The following is a 25,660-nucleotide window of genomic DNA, read 5'->3' as shown; positions in this document are numbered from 1 at the left end:
AAACACTGAACTCGATCAACACCCTTAAACAGCTCTGGTGCTGTGTTATGTGACTCATTCTGTACTGTGAGGTCTAGTTGCATTACTGCTATATAGGTCATACTGGTCATATTCACTGCCTTTCTTTATTTACATTTGCATTAAATTGTTAAAGCTTAAATGATACAACATATCACAGTGAGTCAATAGTCTATTATTGATCCTGATGACTTTTAAATTATTTCTCTACATATAATCACGTGTGATGCGGTGAAGCTACTGACCATGTGACCCACGTGGGCTCCAGTATTTACCTCATTCAGTGTATAATACATTAATTAACTGTAATTGACTGTAACAGTTGGGGTATGTGAAGAAAAGAATTCCACTGTGCTGTAATGTATATGTGGCGATAATAAAGGCTTCTATGCCCCCACTGAATACTACGGTGGCCGAGAAGTGCAAAACCAAATAATGAATCAGAAAACAAAATAACGAATCAGAAAACAAAACAACAAATCAGAAAACAAAATGACGAATCAGAAAACAAAATAACAAAACAGAAAACAAAATAACGAATCAGAAAACAAAATGACGAATCAGAAAACAAAATAACAAAACAGAAAACAAAATAACGAATCAGAAAACAACATAAATCAGAAAACAACATAAATCAGAAAACAAAATAACAAAACATTTCAGACAAACCGGAAAAGGTAGGTATAGTTTTGAATGCAAGTCTTACTGCTGATTGGACGACGCATCTGTCACTCAGGAAATACAGGAAGTACAGCAGGCTGAGTCAGTAGAAAGTCGACTCTTATGTTTATGAATGTTTAAAAATGTATTGTCCTGAATGTGGATCAAAATAAGTCAAATTTCTGCAGTTTATTTGGAATTAATAAGTAACAAAATAAGGTTTAAAAGAGGTTTAAGAGACAAAGGTTTAAGAGACAAAACTGTATTAAGCCAGAAAAAAGAGATAAATTCATTTTACTGTAGAATTAAGATATTTCTCTTCAAAGTCACCATTTCTGTAACATAATTTATACAGAAAGCAGTGTTTTACTGAGGAATTAATCATATTTAATACTTTCTTATCTTCAGTCACAAAATCTGGCCATATAATTGACCAAGGAGGCACTTTTTAATCTATTATAAAAATGTTATTTAATCACACCATCTCAGATCATTTCATACTCAATACCCTACCCAATGCTCACAATAAAGATCATCCAATTTTAATGTGTATTTTTGAAGTAATTGTTTATTTAATTAATATAAAAAGCAATAAAAGCATTTTAATACATCTGATTAAGTATACTCCAGTAAAATTACTCTCAGTTTATCGTAACCATCCACATGCCACAGATCGTTTGGTCCCATGGAGTTATAATGTCGAACAAATCTATGACGTGTCACATAATGTCATCACATTAAACACACAACTTGTTTTTATGCTGAAGTGCTAACCACATTATCCTCTGCTCTTATAGCATTCCTTACATCGTTTAATCTGGGATAGATTTGTCTATGAAACACACCTGTATTCCTCAAGTGTGTTTTTCTAGAGATCGCAAACTAATCTTTATGCCATGGATATTTATATTCTATCAGCATATTAAAAACCACGGCATAGGAATGTTCTTCCTTTTCTTGCTTGACAATTGAAATTGCTGTTTTCTTAGATTAACATGAACGCAAAACTCCACACATGCACAAGAAATAAATTTAAACACAATTTCCTACTGCCTGTATAGTTTTAGTGACAGATGTATTGTCCAATCAGCAGTGAGACTTCCATTTACAAACTATACCTACCTTTTCCGGTTTGGCTGAAATGTCATTGTGTTTTCTGAAATGTTGTGTTTTCTGATTTGTTATTTTGTTTTCCGTTTTGTTATTTTGTTTTCTGAATTGTCGTTCTGTTTTCAAATTTGTTACTTTTTTTTTTTTTTTTTTAAATTAAATAATTATTTATTATTTCGTTGTCGGATTTGTTATTTTGTTTTGCACTTCTTGGCCACCGTAGAATACTGTTTGGCTTTCTTTTTCAATGTAACAAAGGCTTTTAAATGATATTATCAGCAACAATTTAAGTAAAATTTTAAAATAGTTATATGAATTTCAGAATTTGTTACTATTTGTTATGTCCCCTTATTGTCTTAGTGGTACTTTGGCTGACACAGACTAAAACAAAATAATTCATGTTAGATTAAATCCACAAAAGTGTTATCTTTACACTTTACATTTCCATTTATATCAAGTCATTTGGCATTTGCCCATAACCAGAGCTACTTACATTTTTCTCATGTACACAACTGAGCATTTTATGGTTAAGGCTTTGCTTAAGGGCCAAGTGATGGCAGCTTGGCAGAACTGGGATTTAAACAGGATCACAACCATCTGATAAGGTGTCCTTCATTGGGAAGGATAAGACTCGTGGAATATCTCAACTTTTGTATCAAGGAGTATCATGTTCAATATCACAAATTTGTTACATTTAAATAGTGAACTAGAAATCTGAAATACTGAATAGTCAAGATATTGCTTCTGATATTAAATTCTTCTTCTTCTTCTTCTTCTTCTTCTTCTTCTTCTTCTTCTTCTTCTTCTTCTTCTTCTTCGAATTGTCAAAAACATTCTGTTTACTTGCCAGTTTTAAATAAAATAAAACCCTTTCACACATAAATTAGATTTTACATTACAAAAGACATCCAGATTCTTTAGCAGTTATTCACAAACATATAATTGCATGAGATATGAATTGTGACTATTTTAACTATTACTTTATTAAAACGATAGGTGCATGTGTCTGACTGCCAGAAGTAAAAATGGAGAAAGCATTCTACCAGAAAAAAAACTCTCCCAATGCATTTGTATTTATTTTAATGTTATTGATTGAATATTTATGTTGATTACCAAAATTTTAGAAAATATAACTACTAAACAAAATGTAGCAACATCATTTATGTGTATATTCTATATAATTTTTTAAAATTTATAGGGTTAAGGACTGTTGTATTTGTACTGAAATGTAACAATTTCTCTGTTATAATTGATTATGTCAAAATTATTGATTTTGAATTACAGATGTGAAGGCTTGGAGATTTGGAGTTAGATCTCAAATCTTTCTCAAAGCAATCTAGCTGCCTATAAACTGCATTAAATGCATTAGGCTGCATTAAACAGTCTGTGTTGCAACTAAATTCTACACAACAGTCGATCTGTAGTAGCTGTTACAGACTTCCAGTGAAACATAATGCAACTCCTAGAATGAAGGAATACTATATTTCCTTTAAAGATTCCCATAAAAGTGACATAAAAGCGTACAGTATCATTTTGATTTGTAGCAAATGAAACAATTGATGTTGAGATGAAACAAAATAAACTTGTGAAATGAAAGAAAAATCTTTAGCATGAGAAGGAATACTGAATATCTTAAGCCTGTACATCCTTCAGCATTATCTTCAGTCTTTCTGTGGACTCTTAATTAGTGCTTAATTACCTGATTTTTTTGTAGGAAAGAAAAAAATGAATAAAATCCTTTGCTGATAATTCGTGACATTATTCTACAGTGACACACAGGCACATTTCCAAAAGTGAAATAAAGAACTTTAACATTGGTTTAGTTGGTTTGGATAAAAGAATAATGTTTTATTCACATTAATACAGTACATTCAGTTAATATGTTTGCAGGACGTATGGCAGTGCATTGCATAGTATACACAGATTGATCTTTCTCTAAGGTTTTGTCTTTGTACATCAATAATTCATTTGAATTTTGAATAAACAGCCAAAAGAAAAGGTATATATTATCTTATTGTCAGGAAGACACACAAAACAAACATGACATATGTATGACCACATAGCAGCAAGGGGAGCATTTTATCTAAAATATGAATTTACTGCAATAGCTCACAAAGCAATCACTACAATGCTTTTCACCTTTACCGTCTTTTTTTCTCTTCCATCTTTCCTTCACATTCTTATTGTTGCTTTCCTTTGTAATCTCTGTCCCTCTGCTTTAGGAGGTTTACTCCTGGATGTTCAAGATCTGTGCAGACAGACCATGGTGCCAGTTTTTCAGTTTGGCAAAGCGTGGGCCTTTTACCTCTGATTCGAACCTCTCCCTGTAACGAGTGGAGTGGAGTATAAAGGAAAAATATTGGTTTTATTATTTTTTTTCATTAAAATAAACTGTGATATAATACAGATAGAAATGATGAACAATGTAGAATACCTTGATTTCCTGAGAGCCTCCTCATCTGGATCTTGCACTGTAAACAAAGAAAGACAAATGAGACTGTCATCCTGGAACAATTCAAAGTTCTCAAAGCAACTTGCTCAAATAATGGTGATGTGATTCGTTTAACAGAACAGTACGTCTACAGAATCACATGCATCCAAGCAATGAGACACTAGAAGGAAAAACAGACAGGACTCACAGTATTCGGTCCCTGTGATGTGTGCGAGGATACGGAAAGACTTGGACTGCAGGTTGGCAGCGCGGCGAGCCCATTCAGAAAGCTCGTTCTCTTTATCCTCCGATTTGATCACAGCCTGGTATACTGGAGAGGCACTGTCCACCAGAGGATCTTTAACAAGGAGCGGACTGTTTCCCAAGATAAAGAGCATAAAGATGAAATCAGACATCTCAAGGCAAACAAGGGGTTGTGGTAGCCTAGTGGTTAAGGTGTTGGACAATTTGATTGGAAGGTCATGAGTTCAAATCCCAGGTCCACCAAGTTGCCACACCCGAGCAAGACCCTTAACCCTCAAATGCTCAGTTGTATAAATTGAAATAAAAATATGAGTCACTCTGGGTAAGGGTGTCTGCTAAATGCTGGAAATGTAAATGAGTTCTTACAATTTTAACTGAGATGAGTTCTGACTAAGGCCTGGTTTATACTTTTGTGTTTAATGTGGATTTGTCGAAGAAGAAGAAGAAGAAGAAGAAGAAGAAGCCTTTATTTTGTCACATATACATTATGTAATGGAATTCTTTCTTCGCATATTCCAACTTCACATATAACCCCATGAGGGTTAAGCCTTGCTCAAGGGCCCAACAGTGGCAGCTTGGCAGTGCTGGGGTTTGAACACCAATCCTCCAATCAACAACCAAGGGCCTTAACCACCATGTGACCCTTGTCTTGTGGGTTTTTATTGAGGGAATCTGAGTAATTGTGTTTTAAGCAATAAGGTTAGACAGCACATTTTTTTTAAAAACTTTATTTATCAAGCTGACTGTCAAACAAATTATTTGTAAATATTTAAATGTTCATAAGAAATTAGGTTTTTATTAACATCCTGCGGAAGTATAAACGTTAATAGCCTACTTATGCTCCAGTAAATTAAAATGTGATAAATGTATCATTCTGCTGAGGATAACCTGTTTCTATTTTTCTTACAGATACATTTTGTAAATGAATAAATCCAGAGCAACTTTTATAATATCCAGTCTTTTTTAATATTATTAATAGCATTATTTAAAGAATATATCCACTCACTACAATAAATAAAGCTACACAAAATAAATGTTGCCCTATAAACAAGCACAATCTGGAGTGTCTGTAGGGAAATGTCTCAGCTGAGGAAAGCTGAGGGATTTTTAAAGAGTTTTTTTTTTAATGGAATCTGGATCACATAATTTTTCATTTGCCATGTCCTCTTAAGGAAAGTCAAGTCATGAAGCTTCAACTATATTCAACTATATATAGCTGACACAGTACACAGTGAAATGAGACAATGTTTCTCCAGGACAACGGTGCTACATGGAACAAAGACAGCGCTACATCGAACAACACCGAGCTAAGGACTTACTGTAAGTAAGTTAGTTCTAGCCACATAAAGTGAATCTGTGCAGCCTGGTGCAAACAGTGCAAGACAAAAGACAAAACACAAACGCATTGCCGACCAAAGTACATACTGTATATTCTATATATACAGTGCATGTGCAAACAGCAACTGATCTTTTTTCAATGCGGTATAACACTTCAGATATACTTTTCCTGTGTAATATATATGTGGTGTGTTTGTGATCTCTTGGGTACAGTCTAGATTCTTTTTCTCCTCTGTATTTTTGTCACATATTCTCTCCACTTCACGTAATTCCCCCCGAATTCACCTTTTCTTAAATTTATTTCTATATTTTGACCTTTTCATGTGCTGTTTGGCTGCCTTTCATCGTTTAGTTGTCATTTTGTGTTTCTAGCCCTCTCTGTGTTTGACCTTTCAAGGAGTTTTGGTGGGTGTCACTAAATGTGAATGAGATGTACACAAGCATGAAGAAAATCAGCCTTTCCAAAACCTGTAAGTCTGTCATATTTTTTGTTCTGTTTGCACACAAAAAACACTACTAGATAATTCAATATTTGTTTATATTTACAAAATATACATTGTTTATATTTTTCATAAATGTTGATAAAGATTTATGGTATTGAAAAACCTGATTGTAAAAGTCCAAATTATGGTTCTTGAGCACCATTCACGTTCCATTAGATCAGGGGTGTCAAATCTTCTCTGTAGAGGGCTGAAGTGGGTGCAGGTTTCATTCCAGCCAAACAGAGACCACACCAAGTCTATTATTTATTTATTTATTTATTTATTTATTTATTTATTTATTTATTTATTTATTTATTTATTTATTTAATCCTAAATTGCATTATTTTAAGATATTTTGAATTGTATATTCTTATATACTGGACTGTTGCATAAAGCATTTCACTGCATGTTGTACCCTATATGTATGTATATATAGGTGTATGTATATGTATGTTGAAATAAAATTTGATTTTATTTGATTTGAAAACCAAGATGAACAGATTAAACAGCTGAAATCAGGTATGGCTTATGCTTAATTGGGATGAAACCCTGCACCCACACCAGGTGGTTGCAAATAAGATTGGACACCTCTACATTAGACATCATGTAGGGCTCAGAGGTACTCAGAACATTCCTAAGTATTTATAGTCCAAACAGGAGAGTGAACTCCCTGAACCTTAACCAGAGATATTCCCTGCTTATCTCATTAGTCATAAAAAAGATCAATGATAAAATATATACTAATGTTGGGAAATAGTGGCTCAGGTGATTAAGGCTCTGGGTTGTTCATCAGAAGGTTCAAGCCACAGCACTCCCATGCCTGAGGCCCTAAACCTTCTCTGCTCTAGGGACACTGTATCATAGCTGCCCCTGTGCTTTGACCCCAACCTTCATATTTGGGATATGCGAAGACAAGAATTCCACTGTGTTGTAATGTATATGTGACAACACATATTATTAAGAATGAAATCACACTTGTAATGAGGAGACAGTGAGTGTATGAGGCGACCTGTGACTACTCACCCCAGTGGAGATTCAACAGCATCTTCCCCACTGATTATCAGAGGATGAACCAAGATGGAAGGAGCGATATGGGGCCATGCCAAGCATGGTGGAGCAGTGATGAGGTATAACGTGAAGTTGGAGTGGTTGACAGAGTGATAATGTAGTGAAAAGGAAAGGAAGGAAGACAAAAGATGAGGCTGACACACATTGCAGTATGTATGATGCCTAATCCACTTTCCTCACAGTCTCTTGTAAAATACATCACAGCTTAAAATAACCAATAACACCACCTAGTGTACATATGAAGAAAAACATTTCTTCTCAGGTTAAGTTTGTTAGTCTTAAAGTTGACCAAATAAAATATAATCAGGCTCCAAAAAATAATTACTATTCTCAGTAAACTACTTTTTCTTGCAATAATTTACAAATGGTTAGATGGCTAAAATTCCATGTATATAAACGACTTAGTGTGCAGTTTGTTAATTTACATGTGCTACCTTACTCAGATTAAAAGTACTTATGAGAGAACCTGCCTCATATTGCTGCCTCTTGCATGAGTCTGGCCGGCGATGGCGTCCATGATGGCATCCTGTGAGTACATGCTGATGGGAGTGTTGTACTGGGCATGGATGATGGTGGCTTTGCCTCCTGGACCCTTCACCTCAATAGGCTTGTGAGTGGACAGAGCAGAATCCTTCAGTGCAATAGGGTTGAAGCTGGGAACATACTCTTGGCTGTCAGGGAACATGTGAGTAATGGTTGGTGAAGAGAACATTATTATAGGGCAGTTGTCTCCAGTCCTCAGGGGCTCAGACCAGGGTGATATGTGGTGATTTGCAGGCTTTAACACAACTACCGAACCTGTTGATTAACTAGTGAGCTCAATCAGGGTCTCTGAGCATGAAAATCACCAACAAGAGCTCAACCCTGGCTTTCTAAGACTGGAATGGATGATGTTTGTGCAAGTGTAAGGACGTTTAAGTGACTAAATGCTGCTTACTTATTAAAACAAGGAGTGGTAGCAGTGTTTAGTACATAAACACAAGCCAAGCTTACAAAGTAAATTAAAACATCTATATATAATAAAATATTGGGGTGTAAGTATATTATAGCTATAATTTAACCAATATAATTTTTCATCTGATGGATTTTCCCAGACCACAGTGCACAACCTTTCAGGATTCATGGATACATGTTATCAGCAAACCAACACACAATGATCATAAAATAATTAAGACTGTATTAAAATTCTGGTAGTTTCTGTCTGGTGTTTAGATGTCTCATGACAGACTGAAGATGTTATTTGTGATAAAAGTAATTAACAAGCAACTTGCAGTCACAATATTCAAGAAAGATGCTTGTGAACATTCAAGCACTCACACAATCATTCAAGTTTATGCACATTCAAGTTAAAACAGTTTTACTAACTTGGCAGCTGTGTTGGCAATGACCTGGAGTAACATGTAAAAATTAGATACAGTACAGACAGAGAAAAAGAGAGGAATCAGTGTTAATGTTACTGTAACAATAAGGCCATGGAATAAAATAAACAAAGAACCGAACGAATGTTATTACTATTCAGAGCTTTTTCTGTTTCCAGGAACTAGAGCAACAGTAATCTGACACACACTCATACGTATTCAGATAGCCTTTCCCCAGGTCACATGATGAAAATTTTGGTTATTAATGGTCTACACGTCCCATATGAGTGACATTCCAGTTAGCTAGTGTGTACAGAATGATTGACTGCAACAGAGGTTCCTGTTCTGGCAACATAGCCAGAGAACAGGAACACTGAGATCTAAGCCGTCTACTGAAAACAAGCTTGGTTTACATTTAAAGGATCATATTTTCAACTCCTATTTAATACCTCATAAAAATTACACATAATGTGTAAACAAAAAGGAAATGTCCAGTAATTTCATTTTGATTGACCAGTATTAAATGGAAGAGTATATAACAAAGGTGTGATTGTCAAACATTAAGCAACAAAAAAACATTAAAAAAGAACAGTGTAAAACATGCCATGTTACTGTAAAAATCCCTGTCATAGGCTCTACAAATGACAACAGATACGTGACAGTATATGTGACCTTATTTGGGATACAAGAGTGTTCTAGAAGCGGTGGTATTCAGGTTCATTAAAAAAGCTTGTCAGTAGCTCACACCTCCATTAATTCATGATGAGAACATCTCTCATGGCACAGGGCTCACCTTTTGTTGTGCCAACCCTGGAACACATGTGAATGTTCCCTAATATTCTGGGACTATCCAGAATTAGAAAAAACCTTTGCGCTAATTACAAAGACATTGTATCTGAAAATAGATGGACATCTGCTTTAGTGTTCCTGAGACCTTTATCAGCTGTGCTTTCACCAAACACACATCTGCTCTTATAGCACAGCATTATAAAAGCAAATATATATATATATATATATATATATATATATATATATATATATATATATATATATATATATATAAAATATTGAAGCAAACCAATTTGAGTTATTGTAGAGATTGTCCACTAGGGCACATGGAACTGGAAGAGGAAGTGGATCATGTGGATGAAAAAAGCCAGTGAGATCACTGGCAATGTTATAGAATTTTCTGAGTATTTCTTTTTGATAAGATCACCCAACCAACCACCTCCCCTGTGATCTTCTATTTGAATCTGAACAAATGTAATGAGGTTCATTAAGGCCAGTGGTGTTGGTTGAGTAAATAATATAACCAGTCTCTTTGCATCTTCTAGCATTAACTACCCCTGGAATGGCATTCCAAAGTGTGCTGTGTGGCTATCCAGAGAGCCAGTGCAAAGTAAAGGCTGACAGGACACATACCCCACTGGCTGAGAGTTATTTTTACATCATATTCAGGAAAAAAAAAACATGTTCTTTTATACATAGACAGGTGTTTATCTCACCAAGCAAATGTCTACCTTCATCGGTTTCTGTCAGGATGATTAAATTATTTAGGGGCAGTGGTGGCTCAAGTGGTTAAGGCTTTGAGTTGTTGGTTGGAGGATTGGGGTTCAAACCACAGCACTGCAAAGCTGCAACTGTTGAGCCCTTGAGCAAGGCCTTTAGCCATTCTTGCAGTATTACAGCTACCCCTGCTCTCCGACCCCAACCTCCTCAGTTGGTTATATGAAGAAAAAAATTCCACTGTGCTGATAATAAAGGCTCATTCATTATTAAAGCAATATAAAGTAAGAGTATAATAAACAGAAGACCTGATCAAGCTAGACGAATGAGAGAAAAGCTGGGGCAGAAAATTCTCACAGATCTAAAAAAAAAAAAAGTGTTTTTTAGTGGTTCTTTGTGTAGTTCAGACTTCCTAGTATGGATAAAGAAATATAGTTGAATCCCTTAAAGAAAATAAAACAGAAAACGTTGTGTTAGACCTGATTGTATTACCAGCAAGGTCACTCAAAATGAAATCCCGTAGATTTTAAAACATATGACAGTCTCGGGATTCTTCAGCCACTAGATTTTTCGAACTAGAAAATCTACATGGCTTATTAATACGTATTTAACATTGCCTATTATGTAGCATAGATCTGTATGCACATAATGCTACATTATGTATGCTACATAATGTAACATTGCTTATTATGTAGCATTATTATACAATATAGCACTGTATTCACTTAAAAAAAACTAAGTAAATAAACACACTGTTTATAAAATCTGAGAAATCTTGCATGCTTTTTTATTGCTTGTCGCAGAGAGTTTTGGTGTGAGGAATAATATTACCTTCTGGTGAGGAATAACTGGCATGGGTGAATCCATTCTTGGTGTAGCTGTGGGAACAGGGGCTGGACGTCTCGACCTGATGAGGCCAAAAAAAAAAATTAAATCAGCCACTTTATTGTCTTAAATAATAAATAAAAGACTGTTATTGGGTGGTGTTCCCATTTTCCAATAAAAGCACTTTCAGAAAGGTTTTATTCCCTTTTATACCACAGCAACTTGGCATAGTTTTTTATTCCAGCAATTCTTTACATATGATACATTTTTATTGACCTTTAATGTTGTACAAAGCCATTTATGTCTGCAGCAGAAAAGATAGATACAGTTTTTTATCTCTGACTTTTATAAAAGCTGGAGTCTGGAGTCTGGACACTGGAGTCTTCTTTCAAACATGTTAAATAAACGCCACCTCCCAGAAAATTTCACATCACATATTTTTTAATAACATCCACTATAGAAAACATAAATGAGGTTTCATCATCATCATCATCTCAGGGAGTGTAATCCTCACCACCATTGCCTTAGGCTGGCTCATTAGCAATCAATCTAAATTTCATTTTCTATTTTATCGTTTTTATTCAGAGTTTTGATATTTCTGTAAAGCTACTTTGAGACAATGTGTATTGTTAAAAGCGCTAAACATATCAAATGTAACAGAACTGAATTGAAAATAAGAACATGTGCATTGATCTAAATCTTGCAGGTGGATTTAGTATCATAGAAAATGAACACCTTCTGACCAATCAGAATGAAGCATTCATCAGCTCCTTGAATTATTAAGAAATTGTAATTATGCAAATAATTCATGTCATATTTTGCTTATGCATCCCAATTTATTTCCACTGCAAAATTGTAATTATTTAGTTAAAATTATTTATTTGTGTGAAAATTCAGGTATACAGTATCTAAGGTAATGGTTGTTTGTAGTCATTCACTGCGTTTGCACATCTATATAACAGACTGAATAAGAAAAGTTCAAACCTCTACCATGTAACCTTCACCTCAAGCAATACAGACATGAGCTTTATGTAAGATGGGACAAAGGATTTACACATGTGGAGTATGTGACAAAAACAGGCCATTTCATGTATAACAGCTTCACAGCTCATTTGGTGTTGTGATTCGTTTGCTGACATGATTCACTTGTTGATGTGATTCATTTGTTGTGGAAGGGTATTGTTGTTGTGAGCTGTGTGTTGTTGTGTGTGTTTGTTGTTGTGATCCTTGTGCTGTCATGATCTGTGTGTTCGTTGTCGTGATTTGTAGGTTGTCGTGTTGGTGTGTTGTGTGTGTTTGTTGCTGAGATTCATTTGTTGTCATGATTTGTCTGTTGTTATGTTTGTGTATGTTTGTTGTTGTGATCCTTGTGCTGTCAGGATTCGTGTGTGTGTTGTCGTGATTTGTGGGTTGTCGGGTTGGTTTGTTGTGTGTGGTTGTTGCTGTGATCCTTGTGCTGTCATGATTTGTGTGTTGTCGTGTGCTCTTGAGTGTGTCCCTGAGTGTGTCCCTGAGTGTGGAACTGAGTGTGGCAGTGAGTCTGGTACTGAGTGTGCTCCTGATTGTGTCCCTGAGTGTAACCCTGAGTGTGTCCCTGAGTGTGCTCCTGATTGTGTCCCTGAGTGTGACCCTGAGTGTGTCCCTGAGTGTGCTCCTGAGTGTGACCCTGAGTGTGCTTCTGATTGTGTCCCTGAGTGTGACCCTGAGTGTGTCCCTGAGTGTGCTCCTGAGTGTGACCCTGAGTGTGTCCCTGAGTCTGGTCCTGAATGTGCTCTTGAGTGTGTCCCTGAGTCTGGTCCTGAGTGTGTCCCTGAGTGTGTCCATGAGTGTGTCTCTGAGTCTGGTCCTGAGTGTGTCCCTGAGTCTGGTCCTGAGTGTGTCCCTGAGTCTGGTCATGAGTCTGGTCCTGAGTGTGTCCCTGAGTCTAGTCCTGAGTCTGGTCATGAGTCTGGTCCTGCGTGTGTCCCTGAGTGTGTCCATGAGTGTGTCTCTGAGTCTGGTCCTGAGTGTGTCCCTGAGTCTGGTCCTGAGTGTGTCCCTGAGTCTGGTCATGAGTCTGGTCCTGAGTGTGTCCCTGAGTCTAGTCCTGAGTCTGGTCATGAGTCTGGTCCTGCGTGTGTCCCTGAGTCTGGTCATGAGTCTGGTCCTGAGTCTGGTCCTGAATGTGCTCCAGAGTGTGGAGTGCAGCTATTGTCAATGTTGTTGTTGTTGTTGTTGTATTGTGAATGAAAAGGCGAGGTCAGAAGCATCATAGTGAAAGTGCTTTTATAACACACTTTAATACTCCCATTAACACTGTGACCTTCATTTTGCTCTGTCTCCTAACATCATAATCAGACTGGAGGTCAGTTTCTTCTTGTTCCTAAAATACTAATCTGATTAATACTAATGCTAGTACTAATACTAATACTACAACTAATACTAATACTAATACTAGTACTAATACTAATACAGACTAATACTAATCTGTCATTTGCTGCTGTTTAACTACAGACAGATCATGATCTGTAGAAAAGCAGACTGATAAAGTGATGAATGGAATTTTTTCAAAAAGTTAAGGGTTTAGTAAAGAAAACAAAATAAACTAAAGCTCTAATATTTCCCTCTGTGTGCTTTGGTCAGAGAAAATAAAGAAACATTGCAAATAGAGGGACTGGATTTATGAGGAGGGCTCTTACTATACAAATCCTAAGAAAAGCCTAAGGACGATCTTGTCCCTATGTGGTTCACCAAAAAGCAATAAACCTGAGCTTGCCTCATTGAAATGTCTTTCAGGAATCTTCATGGTCTAATGTGAACACATTATACTTATAAAAATGCCTACAGTCAAGTCTTGGCTCTTTTATTATGGTCCCATGTTCTTAAGGGCAGTTGTAACGGTTGTAGGTTCAGAGCACTTCCTCAACCAAAAGACAAGGAATTTGTTTGAGGAAGTGTAAAAAAAATAGCAAAAGAGAAAGAGAGGGGAATTTTTAGGATAATAAAGTGTGACAGTGAAAACTAGCTCTTGAAGATGCTACAAATCAGATGCTCCGATATCCCTCACTAACGAATAGTTACAAAAATACATATTATTGTATATATGATTGTATATACATATATATATTATTATATATAAATACTTAAAGTATTTAGCAGTGAAGTTTAAACAAGGATCATGTTCTACCTTAGATCGGTTACTTCAACTTCGCTGTCATGCTTAAGCCTCATTGTGCAGTCTGACTGTGTGTCTCTACTCTGATTAAATAATTGAAAATGCTGCATTTATGTATTACATGAAGTATATAAGACATAAAGCATGGGTGCATTTTTTTATTTTTATGCAATGTATCATGTCATTTGTGTCTGTGTTTATTTCCCAGATCGTGTGTTTAAGTGTTTAATTGCAGGACACTTGTACAACATCCCTCCACTAAGCAGAAGAAAGTAATCAAAATGAAGGTGGATATAATGGATGTACTGGTGTCTCTTTTCAACTTCAGCATGTGTGTGTGTGTGTGTGTGTGTGTGTGTGTGTGTGTGTGTGTGTGTGTGTGTGTGTGTGTGTGTGTGTGTGTGTGTGTGTGTGTGTGTATGTTGTAATATTTACTTCTGCATGCTGAGGGTCAGTTTGGTTGTTGCTAATTTGATCTTGTTCTGGGCCTCTAGGTGGCTCATGCCTTCAGTGCTGACCCCATCAATGGCTGTGATGATGTCACCTTGGGCCAGGTTTCCAGTGGCTGCCTTGCTGCCTGGTGTGATCTATAGACAAGCATAAATTAAAAAATATGTTACATTTTAAAAATTCAACACTCCTTTAAATGGGTGTGTCTGAGTACTAGGGAGCATTTCTTAGCGTAGCTTCCGTTTCATGTCCGATTCATACCCATTTACACACAAAGTGTCAATTTGAGCTTCTGAATGATTTTTGGCATTTGTAATTTACAATAAAAGGTTTACTATTTCTTACATGCTTGTTCTAATTGTTTTTAAATGTTTAGTTGTAAACAGAGAGTGAAACACCAACCTGCTTTGAGGTGGTAGCTTGCCTTACAGCTAGCTCATTAAAATGTTAAAAATAAAGAGTGCTGCTAAGGGGCACACATCTCCCTCCATTTGAGCCTACACCATTCTCCCTTATTCTCCCACCTGCTGCTGCTACTCAACACACGCACACACACACACACACACACACACACACACACACACACACACACACACACACACACACACACACACACACACACACACACACACACACACACAAACACACACACTGTATAACCCAGCTGTCAGCAAACACCAAACATGTTACATTAAGGACTCCTGATCAAGAAACATTCAGATACACTTCAGCTTATCATATGCAGTTTAATTTAATAAACAAAACAGCTCACAGTAGTGCACTACAAGCCTGGGGCAACATGTTGAGCCTTATTTATCAAATTGGATATGAATGGATATATTCTTGAAGAGTTCTCAGGGGCATTTTCAATTTTTTTTTCTTATCTAACATCCAGTGAGTTAGGAATTGCATCTACTTTCTTACAAATGCTCCTGATTGTGTACATTTATGTATAAGCAAACTGCTGATGTGAACTTCTTGTGGAAGTTTTGAGTTTTGAGAGATGTAAAGTATCACACTGGTAGGCATGGGCAAGGGTAAAAAGGTTTCACAATTTATTACGTGCTCTCCTCGTGTAGCATGAGTAAGGCAAGGCTCAGATGATTGATTACATCAAGATTTTATATGCATGATTCAAACAAGAAAACATTTCAAAGGAAAACATCATCAACATTGGCTGATGGGGTCAACTTCCTGATCAAGCTAATCTTGTCCTTACCAAGGCCTACTAGAAGCTTTCCTTGCCGCAAACTCATCTCCAGTCTACGAAACAATCACTGGCAATAACAATTTCTAATTACTAGCAACTACCAAAACAACTACAAGTCACGAGCATAGAAGGACAGGGCCTTACAAACATCTCTTCAGTAAAAATTTCCACCACAAACCTTAACTGACTTGACATAACTGTATTTACAGACTAGTTTAAATGACTTATTTATAGTTTAAATGACTTATTTACATGAATTTCATTGAAAGTTTAGTGAAACTCATTTTATTGATTAAAGAAAACAAAAGAATCAAGATAAATAAGACTAGTTAATCAAACAGGTCAAAAGAAATGGCAACCTAGAAAAAAGGAATAGCTCTCACATGTCTCTGGGTTAATGGCTGAACTACATTACTGCAAGATCTAGCACACAAGATCCAAGTGACATACTCAGGATCGTAGAACGCTTAAGCATTATTCACAGAGAATGTGATTGGATGTCATGAGATGGTTTTCATCTACAATGCAGGATTATTTCTCAATGCTAGAAGAGATAACCGAAACCTTATGTAGTGCATAAAGGGCACGGCTTCAAGCTCATGAACCGATCCATCATTAAAATAATAAAGTTTCCGTTTCTAGCATGTAGGCCGTTTGAAAAGTCCAGGATGCTAAAAAAATAGTTTTTTGTAAAAAAATTAATGTAACTATGCTGAATAATGGGCACCGTCCAAAATCCCTTCATGGTGCTTGCAGCGGGATATGAAAATATCAACATAAAATCTCTCCAGCTCATGGCTTATTAGTACAAATCCTCTTTTGAGATGCAGTATATATTAGATTGGGAACTCTTGTGAAGAACAGGATCACATTTATACACACCAGTGATTTATAATGAAACACAGCCCCATGTAGCTATTAAAATTTTTCACACTCAGGAGCACATAAACACACACACACACACACACACAGACACACACACACACACACACACACACACACACACACACACACACACACACACACACACACACACACACACACACACAGTACTTAGCATAGAAGGTGCTTTCTTGAATAATTAGCTTCATTTGCTCAAGCCTCATTTTAGCTAAAAAATTGATTCAAACAAATGTACACATCACCAGTCAAGGAACAATGTGCCATTCTGATATATTTCCTGAATTCAGTCTTGCTGTAAATATTTGGACTGGAGAGACTGTTGTACTGAACAAACTAATGTCTACGTATACTTTCTTGGCATTTCCATCTGGTACAGAACAAATAAACTGAAGAAATGACACTATATCACTTTTAAATTTACAAACTCCTCTAAGAACTTTTATTTAGTTTGACAATTTGTCATAACCCTAAGCTCACTTTGGCACTTTTTAATTAAAAGTGGATAATAGCACAACATCAAAAACATAGTAAAAACAAAAACAGATGCTTCTGACATTAAAAAAAGGTCACTTCTGCTCTACAAATGTATTTGCTAACATAACGACAGACAACTCCTGAAAATATCTGACCTAAACACCGGAAAGGGACTTTTTCATGCTTTGTTATTACATCATTATGTCCACTTCTCATGTGCCTGCATACAGAAATGGCTATTAAATAGTACAGAGAGATGCAAAGACATTTTTTCATCTGAAGTCCACTTTGACTCAATGTTAAAAAAAAAATGATGCAATAAATCCAGTCTCAGATTTCATTATTTTCTATGAGTTAACAAGGTCTTCTGCTTGTATATTTATTTGTATAATGTAGAACAGAACTATATTGTAAAGAGTAAATGCAATGTTATAAAAAATAAATGTGTAGCAAATGTATTTACTGCAAGGAACTGCAACTATTCATCATGATTAACACTCTCAGTGTTGGACAAATACTAGTCTTAGCCAGACTACCAGGCAAATAAACGCTCCAGTGTGCTGCTCAGTTCCGTGATTTGCTTGCCCCAAGCCTTAACTACTTAGCGAATAAGTGATATCTAGCAGAGTCTACTCACATATAGCATGCTAGTTAAGTGCATTAAATCATACAGGGAAAGGCTGTAAATGAACAAATATATGATGATTTTTCTCATCGTGTTTGTCCCTTTGACAAAAAGTTCAAAAGTCATTAGCCATCATTTAGTGTTCAGTCCTCGTATCGGGTGTTAAAAATGTTACTCAAGTCTGTCTAGATTATTTATTTTCTTTTGATATATTCCACTGCATGTCATGTAATATGAGTCATGTGAGTAGTGTGTGCATTGATGAGCACTTTAAATATTAAATATACATTACAAATGCAAACTATTCTTGGAAAAGTCAATAGGATGAAACTACTTGTCTCTTAAGCAATGACAAATAGAAAAAAGCCTGGAGATTAACTTGTGATTTTTACTGACTCCTCAATCCAATCTGCCACTGCTGATCCCACGAGCAAGGCTCCTAACTCTTAACTACTCAGTTGTATGAGTTACAAAAATGTAATGGATTTGCATGGATTTAAAAATCGTACAACATATCAATGTCGGATATCAATATGGACATAAAACTCAATATTTTTCCCTTGTCAGTGTGCTCAGAGCAACAAAACTGCACGGTTATATTACATATTCTAGAGGTTTAATAATTAATAAAGAGATAAAGCTGGAAATATAGAGAACAGTCCAAAAAAAGGTTTAAACCCATCCAGTTTTATAAGTGCATGTATGTAAATTGTATGTCATAATACATTAGTAGTATTTTAAGGTTTATTTGTATTTTATCTATGCACTTTATCTATTTCAGATATAAACAGGACAGAGGTATACTTTTTCTCTAAGTAGGCTATATCAGAATTAAACTATATCTACTACAGACTGAATGTACTTCCATCCAGATATGCTTACACAAGCTAGTACAACAAGTAATTGATACAGTGTACATCTGTGCAAAAGAATGAGTTAAACCTAACACTAATTTGAATACTAGTCTTCATTTGAATACTTCTCTCTTCAAATACACACGCAGAACCTTACTCCAGTTAACATCTAGTTCCCATCATATTCTTCATTTCTTTTCCATGCTGGCGCCATCAACCACTACCTGCATGCTAAAAAATTCTTCTCTATTAGTGTCAGTATCTGATTTCTCAGAAAACGGCAGCTATTTTAGCTTTAGTTACCAGCCCTGAGCTAAAACAAGGTTTGTCATGTGTGATTAACGAGGTCTGAAACGTCTTTCTGTGAAACGTAGCATTAATTCAAAGAAAGTTCTGGTGTAGAAGTCATCAGATTTCAGATGTTGCAGAGACAAAATTTTTGTTTGTGCTGCTAAAATCAGCGTCAAACAGGATCACAAAGCTTCTTGTTACGATTAAGAAGGTTTTCTGTAAGTAAATAACAGTTTAACAAAGCATGCATAATTTGGTCAGACAAGCTGCTAAAACACATGGCCCTAAATGATAATACAAGCATAATACACCAAATACAATAATTAACAAAGAAGTGTGTATCTAAGCTTTCATTTTCTCCTCTACTGATATAGACTATTCATAGAGGTTTAACTCTGTAATGCTTCTCGCTGCTCTTAGACCCAGCACTGGATACAGAATGTCAGGCTGCACTATGTCAGTAAGACACAACAGCTGCAGTACATAGTTATGTAATCCTGACCTATGTATATGTAACACATTTCTAGTTGCATATTGAAACCAGTGCACCATATGAGCGAAGGAATATGACATCATTATAGACAGAAAATGCAGTTGATCATCCTTTTTAAATGACTGTATCAATTAAAAAGGATATCTAACATATGGCTTAATAGTCAGTCAGATAATTAAGATATACATGTTTTAAATTTTAGGATTTAAAATTAAAAAAACGAAATGTTGGTCTTACCCTTGAGATTGTAAGAGGCATGTTGAAGTCTTTGCCTCCCTGCAGCCTGAAGCCCCATGGTGCAGGTCCACCCAGAGTTACTGTGTAATTGCTCATTTTGGGGGAGAGTTTAGATGGAAAGCCTTGCCTCGGGACAGGTAATTCCTTTCCTCGTTAGCTCTTCACCCTGCAAACAGGATGAACACCTGGGGACAGGCAGACGTCAAGGAGCCTCTACAACACAATAACAACAATGCAGGAATGAGTGTAGCGATACATAGCTAGTCAACAAAAATCTGTACAGACATAACATAACTCAAAGCCCATCACCCATAAACCTTAACACATCTCTTCCTAAATTTGAGCAATTGCATTCTTTACTACATAATTGAAATAAGTGAGAAAAAAAGTTGAAATCAGAAAGAGGAGAGATCTTGCCTGTACGAATGGCCTGGACAGACAGCCTAAGAATAGCCATCCACTGCAAAAAGCGATAGCACTCAAGCCCTCAGGGTCCATATTTGGTGTGTAAGGGGACACCCTGAGATACCAAGCCCCTATGATTCACAGGGCGAATATAGCCACTTCTTAGGCCAACACATTTTTTTTACTCTGCCCCTGTGGCCATCCAGTGAGCAAAGTGCACCCCAGAGTGGTAAGAAGTGACATACAAGAAAAGTCCATTTGTTGATGAAAGTGGGATAGGATGTGGTTGGTAGGTACATTGCCTGTCTCTAAATGGTTCTCTAGATAATCTAGATATTTTCTGGAACTATAGTTATACGTGTGCATTGTCAGGACCTACATGACATTGTCAAGCTGATGTCTGATTCCACATTCTACTCTCTGGGGCTCACACTGGGGACCTTCTCACAGCTGATCCGCTGAAGATAAATAAAGACAAGCATGATGTCTAATCAGCTGCTACCATACATTGTCTGATTATGTCATTGAGTAATCCTGATTAAAAAAAAACACACAAACGTCCTGAATTTCCTGATAAATAGAAATAGAAATTGAATAGAAATGAGTTGATTAAACAATGCACACTTTATTCTATAGCAATGTACAGAAGTATTACATGAATTTCATAACATTATCATTAAGTTTCTCAAATAATTCTGGATGATCTGTTTGGGTTCAGATAGTGAATAATTTCAGTAACATTTTCAGTTTTTGAGTTATTATCGTTTAATATATTTGTCATCTCTAGCAGCTCCAGGGTTATGGGTTTGTTTCCTGCCTCTATCCTGTGTGCAAAGAGTTTTTAATGTTATCCCTGTTCCTCTGGGGTTTCCTCTGGATACTCTGACTGAAAAAGTGAAGTAGACTAAAAGTTCCTCAAAAGCTACACATCACACCGATATCCAAAGAAATTCAGGAACAAATGAGAAAGAAAGTAATTGAGATTGATCTGTCTGGAAAAGGTCATAAAGCCATTTCTAAAGCTTTGGGACTCCAGTGAATCACAGTGAGAGCAATTATCTACAAATGGCGAAAACATGGAACAGTGGTGAACCTTCCCAGGAGTGGCCGGCCGACCAAACTTACCCCAAGAGCGCAGCAACGACTCATCCAAGATGTCAAAAAAGACCCCACAACAACATCCAAAGAACTGCAGGCCTCACTTGCTTCAGTTATGGTCAGCGTTCATGACTCCACCATAAGAAAAAGACTGGGTAAAAATAACAACAACCACTGCTGAGCAAAAAGAACATAAAGGCTCATCCCAGCTTTGCAAGAAAACAGATGATGATCTTGATTATCCCAAAGACTTTTGGGAAATACTCTGAAACAAAAGTAGAACTTTTTGGAAGGTGTTTGTCCCATTACATCTGGCAAAACCCCCCCCAAAAAAACAGGAAGGTGGCAAACACTTTTTCACACCACTGCATATTGATGGACGGACGGATGGTTGGTTGGACGGGTGGATACCTGCATGCATGTTTTTATAGAGTTAGCAGAAATACATTTGTTGCTCAAATACATGAGATATATGCTAAAAGTCATAGTTGAGCAGTTTATTCTATATAAGTGAAAGGTTTGTGGTAAGTAAGGCATGGCATCCATAGGTCAATTCCATCTAAATGAATGAAGCACCTAAATTAGTCAAGCATACAGAAGATATACATTTTACTTAATGTGGAGGACACATAAAATACAATACTTACACACAGACAAAGTGCACTTAAAGTCGTCTGTGGGTAAAAGGTAGGGTCTCCGTTTCTTGAGAATAGATTCCTTGGTCTTTGAATGGTTTTCAATGGTTTAAAATTGATTTTAATCACAGTTAGTGGTGTACCGGTGTCCCACTGTCTTCATTACTGTAAGTGTCCAATCAGCAGTTTGTCCAATCAGCAAAACATAGCTGACCCAATATTCCTCTAAATAATCAGGATTATAAATGTTTGAGAAATGTATGGTTATGTGGGATCAGCATGACAAAGCAACATTTTATCTTGTGATAAAGTGATGTGAAGTGTGTAAAATTGTACATTGTCATCTGCTTTATAGAGATGAATAGGAACTGCCCTGAAGCATCTGAAGCGTACCACCTCATCTTACAGTGTAGGTGTGTGGGTTACAGTAGAAGTGTCTCATTTGTGTTTATTGATTAAGTGACTGCTGAAGAAATTCAGCTTTCAGATTCAGCTAAATCCTTCATTTGTCAGCACTTCAGCAGACAGATAGACAATAATGAGAAGCATACTTCAAAAGCAAAGCAGATTTTCTTAGAGCAAAGAAGTGGAATGTTCTGCAATGGCCAAGTCATCTGACCTGAATTCATCTGAGCATGCATTATACTTGCTGAAGATAAAACCGAGGGACCTACACCACTAAAAAAAGGCAGGAAGACCCAGGGAAGTGGACTGGGATTCCAAACATAAGGTTAAAATGTCATCTGTTCCACCAAAACTATTAGCATATGTTGCTTTTTAATTCAGGGATATTATCACCTAGCGTTTCCACCCAACCAGGTGACATAACTTTATATCAGTTTGATGACAGGACAAGATTTTTAGATTAATTAAGCATGTAAAATAGTGTGATAGTGTTTTCACATATATGATGTTTAATCTTAACTTGAGCACTGTTGTATGTTGTAACCTTGTTGAGGTTTATTTGTACAGGTGTGAAAACAGCATCGGCACTCGAGTGTCAAGCAGAACAACCTCGACAGATTGCCTGAATAAAATGATCTCGGTCCTTGTTTTAATCAAACTCATTTACAGTGAGAAACTAATGACATTGAAATAAACCCAACAACCTACCTTTGCTTGGAATGATAGCCAGCAGCCATATTGGCCTCTGGTGGATAAGATTAAAAGATTCCCTCTTAATATATTAAAGACCATTGCACAAAAGTCCAGTGCTACAGTATTTGTTTAATGAAATATAAACAATACAAACAATGTAAACCATAACTAACACTGTATAAGATTTACACATAAAATATAGAAACTAAATATCATTTATTTAATACTTGAATGGTTTGTAGGATGCAGAGAGTAATTTATACATATTGAAAATGAAATATTGAGTTGAGGGTACTGTGAGGATGAGAGGAAAAATAACATACACAAGCCTCAGACTCGTTGAGACTAATTGATCCATTGAGGTATGCAACAATTGAGAGAACTTTCTGGATTATTACTTGGTTTGTCTACAATAAAAAATGCAAAGACAAACTCACATTATTTTGCTATAACCTAAGCTACCTTATGTTACATTTACGTCCTGGAAGCAATAATAAGTTACTCAAGTATGAAGACTAGCATCATTAAAGGAAAGGAGACTCCACAAATATATACACAAGCAATAAATAAATGAATGGATGACCTACAACAAAACACATACCTTCCTTTCAACATGAAAACAACCTCTACCAGACACTGTTTAGACATACAGAAACAAGCAACAAAATTTACATGAGATACAACATCTCTGGCTTTTAATCAGTGGGATTCAATACAGTTGGAGGACTGCTCTCATTTTCAGTTTGTTCAAAGAGATAGCAAAAACCTTTAGTTTGGCTAAATCAACTGTTTTGTACGTTTTTAAAAAGAAAGATTGCATTGGTGAGCTCAGGGAGACCAAAAAGCCCATTGAGCGTTGCATCAGAATGATGAAAAGAGAAGGAACTGCTCATAATCCTAAGCAAAACACCTCATTCTATGGCAGTGGAGCTGGTTCCATTATATTTATTTTAGTACTTATGAAGTGACTGCTGACGAAAGCAGCAGGATGAATTGTAAAGTGTGTAGGGCAATATTTTTCTACAATTTTCTTTACAATTTTTTTTTCTTCAATTCTCCTAATTGCTGTTAGATAGCATTTCACAGTGCACAGCTGGACAAAACATTATTAAATAAAATTAATTTGAATGCAAACCAGACTTTTTAAAAACTTCTTGTGGCTTATTTGTGAAGCTGGTTGCGAAGACAAGAGTGTGCAAAACTTCATCAGAAATATTGTTAAGTTTAAAATCGAAAATCCATTACAAGAAATAACATGAATTTTTTTTATTTAATTCCATATACCGATCACCCATAACATTAAGACTACTGACTACTGACTATCTTTTTACAGTGGTAGCTGTCAAAGAGTGGAATATAATATGCAGCAAGTGAACAGTCCGTTCTTGAGTTTGATTTGTTGGAAGCAGGAAAATGAGCAAGGGTAAGGATCTGAGAAACTTTAAGAAGGGCCAGACTCTAATGGCTGGATGACTAAGTCAGAACATCTCCATAATGGTACGTCATGTGGGGTGTTTCTGGTATGCAGTGGTAAGTACCTACTAAAAGTGGTCCAAGGAAGGACAACCAGTAAACCAGTGACAGGGTCATGCGCACCCAAGGCCCACTGGTGTACATGTAGAGTGAAGGCTATCCCATCTGGTCCAATCCCACAGAATAGCTAGTGTAGCACAAATTGTCTACGAATATATATCTATATAGAAAGGTGTTACAGGTCATTGCACTTTACTCAAAAGGTGGCTGCATAGATCAGCATTATAGCCAATCACTTAAATGTTCTCACCATCTCACTAAACCTAATGAAGTGATGGCAACTTGCTGTAGCAATCAAAAATCATTTTCTATCAAAAACAAAGTGAGCACACATCTCATTCCTAAAAAGTATTAATACAAAAAAATAGGTAACAGAGTGACCTGAATGGTGCTAAAGCCCACCACCTGATATAGAATGTGTGAAAAGAACATCAACTGGATCAGCCTTTCTACAAAAACTAATCTTGTTAAAAGCATTCTCTAGTAATCCTCCAGGAACCCGTGAGGCTGCCATATTAATCCCACTAAAGCATTTCCGAAAATGCAGTCAAAAAGAAAATCCTTCCTCTGAAGGATATAGTGTACTTAAAGCGTAGCAGCAGTTATTTAATTTACTGTAAATAAATGATTGTATTCTATGAATGTATTCAATGGAGACTCAAGAATACATTACTTTTAAATATATAAAGATTCAGTTTTTTAAATTTGTTTTGTGACTATAGATTTGAAGTCTATATTTAATATCTGAGTGATGGTTCCAAAAAATCCAAGGGATTTTTTTTCTTCCTGAACAACTTAGACAAGACTACTTAACAGAAATATAGGTTTCAACAGCCAAACACAAATAAACCCCCATCAGTCTCTGCTCAGTAGGGTTGGGAACCGAGAACCGGTTCTTATTCAGAATCGGTTCTGTTTTTTAACAGGAACCGGAACCGCGCGGAATTTTTAAGTTTTGGCTCCAAACGCGGTTCCGATGCGATGACGGGCAAAGCGCTGGGAACGGTTACTTTAAATAGCCACGTCTTACCTCATGAATATTAATTGTTTACACTGTTTACAGTCACGCAAACAAATTAACACAGCTTACCACAGAAATCAGTCACTCGCACTGCTGTGCTGAGGTACGCTTTGTGTTAA

At 36.3% G+C, this 25,660-nt stretch overlaps 1 protein-coding gene across 1 annotated transcript; it reads right to left on the bottom strand.

Annotated features, from left to right (window-relative positions):
• Positions 1–3,606: 3,606 nt before the first annotated feature.
• On the bottom strand, positions 3,607–20,266 carry ldb3b (LIM domain binding 3b). Its single transcript, XM_027163130.2, has 10 exons — positions 20,169–20,266; positions 19,752–19,964; positions 14,650–14,801; positions 11,067–11,142; positions 8,737–8,759; positions 7,842–8,042; positions 7,327–7,356; positions 4,428–4,594; positions 4,223–4,259; positions 3,607–4,112 (listed from the first exon to the last, which is right to left on the bottom strand). The coding sequence occupies exons 2-10, from the start codon at positions 19,845–19,847 to the stop codon at positions 4,016–4,018; spliced, it is 879 nt and encodes a 292-aa protein (XP_027018931.1). The 5' UTR covers positions 19,848–19,964; positions 20,169–20,266; the 3' UTR covers positions 3,607–4,015.
• Positions 20,267–25,660: the final 5,394 nt, after the last annotated feature.

This window comes from Tachysurus fulvidraco, chromosome 8, assembly GCF_022655615.1.
Source record: "Tachysurus fulvidraco isolate hzauxx_2018 chromosome 8, HZAU_PFXX_2.0, whole genome shotgun sequence".
NCBI lineage: Eukaryota > Metazoa > Chordata > Actinopteri > Siluriformes > Bagridae > Tachysurus > Tachysurus fulvidraco.
Note: the sequence above shows the minus strand (reverse complement) of the source record. Positions and strands in the feature narration are given on the sequence as shown.